This window comes from Lepus europaeus, chromosome 7 (assembly GCF_033115175.1).
Source record: "Lepus europaeus isolate LE1 chromosome 7, mLepTim1.pri, whole genome shotgun sequence".
NCBI classification, from domain to species: domain Eukaryota; kingdom Metazoa; phylum Chordata; class Mammalia; order Lagomorpha; family Leporidae; genus Lepus; species Lepus europaeus.
The window spans coordinates 646,755-650,483 of record NC_084833.1 but is presented as its reverse complement, the minus strand read 5'-3'; the positions used below and the strand labels follow the sequence as shown (position 1 = coordinate 650,483).

The 3,729-nt window shown below is 72.4% G+C and overlaps 1 protein-coding gene across 1 annotated transcript; it reads right to left on the bottom strand.

Annotated features, from left to right (window-relative positions):
• Nucleotides 1-484: 484 nt before the first annotated feature.
• On the bottom strand, nt 485-1,423 carry LOC133764067 (mas-related G-protein coupled receptor member E-like). Its single transcript, XM_062197706.1, has one exon. The coding sequence runs from the start codon at nt 1,421-1,423 to the stop codon at nt 485-487; it is 939 nt and encodes a 312-aa protein (XP_062053690.1).
• Between the last annotated feature and the right edge of the window lie 2,306 nt (nt 1,424-3,729).

The window sequence follows — 3,729 nt, the reverse complement described above, 5'->3', positions numbered from 1 at the left end:
CAGGGGGAGCTCCGTGTCTGCCTCTCTCTGCTTTGAAAACGCCAGGGGCTGCTCTGGGGGCTCCGGCTGCTTCTCAAGGCACAGGGGCCCCCCTCCTGCAGTGATGAGCCTGGGGCCCACCCCACACCAGGGCCGGCTCTGCTCCCAGCCCCCTCAGGAGCCAGGTCCCTGCTCGCAGCCACCGAGGGCTCCAAACACCCCACCATCCCACGCCTAAGCCAGCCTCCACGGAGGGCCATGCGTCTCGGGGTGGGGGAGGTGCCTGCAGTTCCGAGGCAGCGAGTAGGGGGCGCCTTGGGGAGAGGCCCCGAGGCCTGGCCCTGCCTGGCCCTCCCCCTGGCCTCCCGTCCAGGAGCCCCAGGAACCTGCCCACAGGGTGTGAGGACGGCACCCCGTTGGCCACGTGGCCGGGTCACCAGCAAAAGCCCCATCCCGGGGTGCCGCTGACCCTGGCCCTGCCCCCGCCCCGAGCGGGCAGCCGGGGTCAGGCTGCGACCTCCACCAGGCCCCCCCGGGAGGTCTCCCTCCTGGCTCCCAGCTCGGCCTCGTCGCCCAGCGCCCGCTGGAGCACCAGCCGGAGGGGCTCGCGCAGCCTGCAGCCACGGGCGCTGCCCAGACAGAAGTAGACGGCGGGTTTGGCCGCGCTGTGCACGCTGGCCGTGAGGAAGCTGAAGTGGTAGAAGTAGTGGGGGATGTGCCAGTGCAGGTTCCGGCACAGCCAGTAGACGCCGAAGGGCAGGCCACAGAAGAGGAAGAGGAGGGCGACGAGGAGCACGAGGGCCGGGAAGCCCCAGGGCTGGGGCCGCTGCGGGCCCCGCTCCAGCCGCAGCAGCAGCAGCAGGCTGGCCAGGCCCACGGCGCAGCACAGCGCGGCCAGCAGGGCGGCCGCCACCAGCCACAGCGCCCGGCACAGCTGGCGGCTGGGCTCCCCGAAGAACTGGGTGCAGGCGCCGCTGAGCAGCAGGTGCAGCAGCAGGCAGAGCGCCCAGGTGAGCGCGCACACGCAGGTGGTCAGGTGGCGCGGGCGGCGGCACGGGTACCAGGCCGGGCAGAGGGCGGCCAGGCACTGCTCGGTGCACACGGCCGCCAGGAGGCCGAGCCCCACGATGTAGCAGAAGAACCTGAGGGTGGCCAGGCTGGTCTGGACGAAGTCCGGGACGACCAGCTGGCCGCGGAGCAGGTCGGGGACGACGGCCACCATGTGGCAGGCGAGGAAGATGAGGTCGGCGCAGGCCACGTCCAGCAAGTAGATGGCCAGGGAGTTGTGGTAGACGTCACAGCTGAGCAGCCAGAGCACCAGCCCGTTGCCCAGCAGCCCGCCCAGGCTCAGCAGCTCAGTGAGCGACAGGATGGCCAGGTTGAAGGGCACGTCCTCCTGGGCACGGCCGGGCGCCCCCTGCCCTTCCGCTTCCCGCGGCTCCATCGCTGGCGCAGCGCGAGGCGGGGGCAGGCCCCAGCAGGCGGAGCGCGCCCGCTCGGCTCTCTCCCGGCAGCCCTGCGGGCACAGGGATGGCTGGGCTCTCATCAGAGGGGACGGGGCAGGTGACCGGGGGACGGCCAGAGTCCCTGCGGAGCCCGACCTGAGCCTCCCTCCCACCCAAGACCTGCTGCCCAAGATGGTCAGTGGGGCGGGGCCCTGCAGGCAGGGGCAGGCAGAGGGCGCCAGGAGGTGTGGGTAGGGGCCCGGGACCTCATGTGGGACGCCCACCTGCGTCCAGGGGGCGGAGTGGCCACGAGGGCCGGCACGTGGGCCAGGCAGGCCGTGGTGCCCACTGAAGACACGCTGAGCTCCTCCAGGCCCACCCCCGACGTGAGGGTCAGTGCCAGGGGCTCCACTCCCGAACCCTCCCTCTTGGCTGTGCTGTGTGGGCTTCCCCGTCCCCCTGCTGTGTCCCTGCTGTCCCAGGCTCACCCCAACCCTCTCCGGGCCTTGGGGCTCCACCTGTCTCACCTGCCAGTCACTTCAACGCTAGGTGTGATGGAGAGGCCGCTGCCCCAGGCCTCCAGGTGGTCCGCTCTCGGGGGCAGGACCTGTGAGGGGGCAGAGGGTGGCAAAGGAGGCCCCATGCCCCCCAGTTGGGGGTCCTCTGGTCTCCAAAGAGGGCCTGGGAGGTGGGGCAGAGCAGACGCTGCCCTGGCTCCGCCCCAGGATCCCTGTGTTTGGCTGGGGTGGGGGTGGGGTGACAGGCCCAGTGGGTGCTGGGGGCGAGCAGCTGAGCAAAGGGAAGCCCCCGAGGCGGCCGCTGCAGAGCCAAGCCCCGCCCTGTCCAGTGTGGACCCGCCCTTCCGTGGGGTCCCCAAGGGTGAGGTCACGAGCCAGTGGGGGACCAGGGGCTCCTCCTGTCTCTGTGCGGCCCAGGGCCTGAGCCCCTGGAGGGCAGTGCGGCCATGGGCAGGGCAGGATGCGGGGTCCCTGCACCCAGGCTGGGGAGGCCTGAAGTCCACCGAGGCCAGACCCCGGCCCAGTCCCCGCACCCCCACCTGCCCCAAGGCCCCAAACCAGTGGGTGGGGCTTCCCAGCCCAGCGCCTCTTGGGGCTCCGGCCCTGGCCCCTGCTGTGTGGGGGCAGCTTCTTCACTCACCCCCTGCCCCCAAGGAGCCCACACTGCGAGGGTCTCCCCACCCCCCAGCCTGGGATAGAGTCAGAGCCCTGGGGGGGGGGGCCTGGGACGTAGGCAATGGCGCGGGGGGGGGGGGGCGAGCAGAGAGCAGGGGGCCGGGGCCAGGGGAGGGGCAGCTGGCCGGCAGAAGCGGTAATGACCCCGGGGCTCAGGACCAGGCGGGAGGGCCCGGCCCACCCAGGCTCAGCTGCTGCCGCGTCTCACAGGGTCCCAGCGGGAGTAGGGCAGCTCTGTCATGAAGAGGAGGAGGAAGGGGGAGGAATAAAGGGGCAGGGGGGCAGGAGGGGGCTGGGAAGAAACCCAGGAGGTCAAGGGCAGGGTATAGGTCACAGTGGCCCTGCCTGCGTGGTCAGGGAGGACTGAGGGGCCACAGACCATCCAGGGTCAGCGGCTGGGTGTGGCCGGAAGGGGTGGCAGAGACCACCGCTCAGCTGTGCCATCCTCCAGAACTGGCCCCAGTCAGAGGGAGGAGGCCGGCCGGCGGCCCAGCCCCAGTCTGAGGGCAGAGGCTGAGAGCCCCACGGCCACCGGGCCGACAGCATCAGACCCCGCCTGCCCCCGCCCCATGCCCAGCCAGCCGGCAGCAGAGCCCAGGACACGGCCCTCCCCCATCATGGCCCCGGCCCCCCACCCACTGGCACTGCTCACCGTGGCGCTCCTCCCTGCTCAGCCGGGGCCCCGGCGCTGTCCTGGCGGCGGCCGAGGGCTCCGGCCCCCACAGCCGGTGGGCAGCTCCTGCTCCGAGTGGGCGGCCCAAGGTCACGTGGTGTCCGTCTGGGAAGGAGCTCTCGGGGGACGCTCCCTCGTCCGCTCGGCCCCCGCCCAGGTGTGGGCAGGAAGAGCACGCGGACCCTCCCAGCAGCCTTCCGGGCAGGCGGGGAGATGGCTGCGTGGAGCCCGGCCAAGCTGTGACCTCACCGGCAGTGCCGGCGCCCGCCGAGACGCCGAGCCCCCAGGGGCCCCTCAGCCGCTGCTTCTCTCAGTGCGCGGCCACCCTGGGACTTGCAGAGACGCGTCCATGCCCACAGGGGCTGAGCCGCCCGTGGCGGGGAGGGGGACGCGGCACCCCACCCGCCCGCTTCCCAGGGTACAGCAGTCTCAGGCCGGC

Excerpts from the sequence above, each read along its gene's own strand:
- LOC133764067 (XM_062197706.1), bottom strand. The coding sequence starts at position 1,423 with ATGGAGCCGCGGGAAGCGGAAGGGCAGGGGGCGCCCGGCCGTGCCCAG.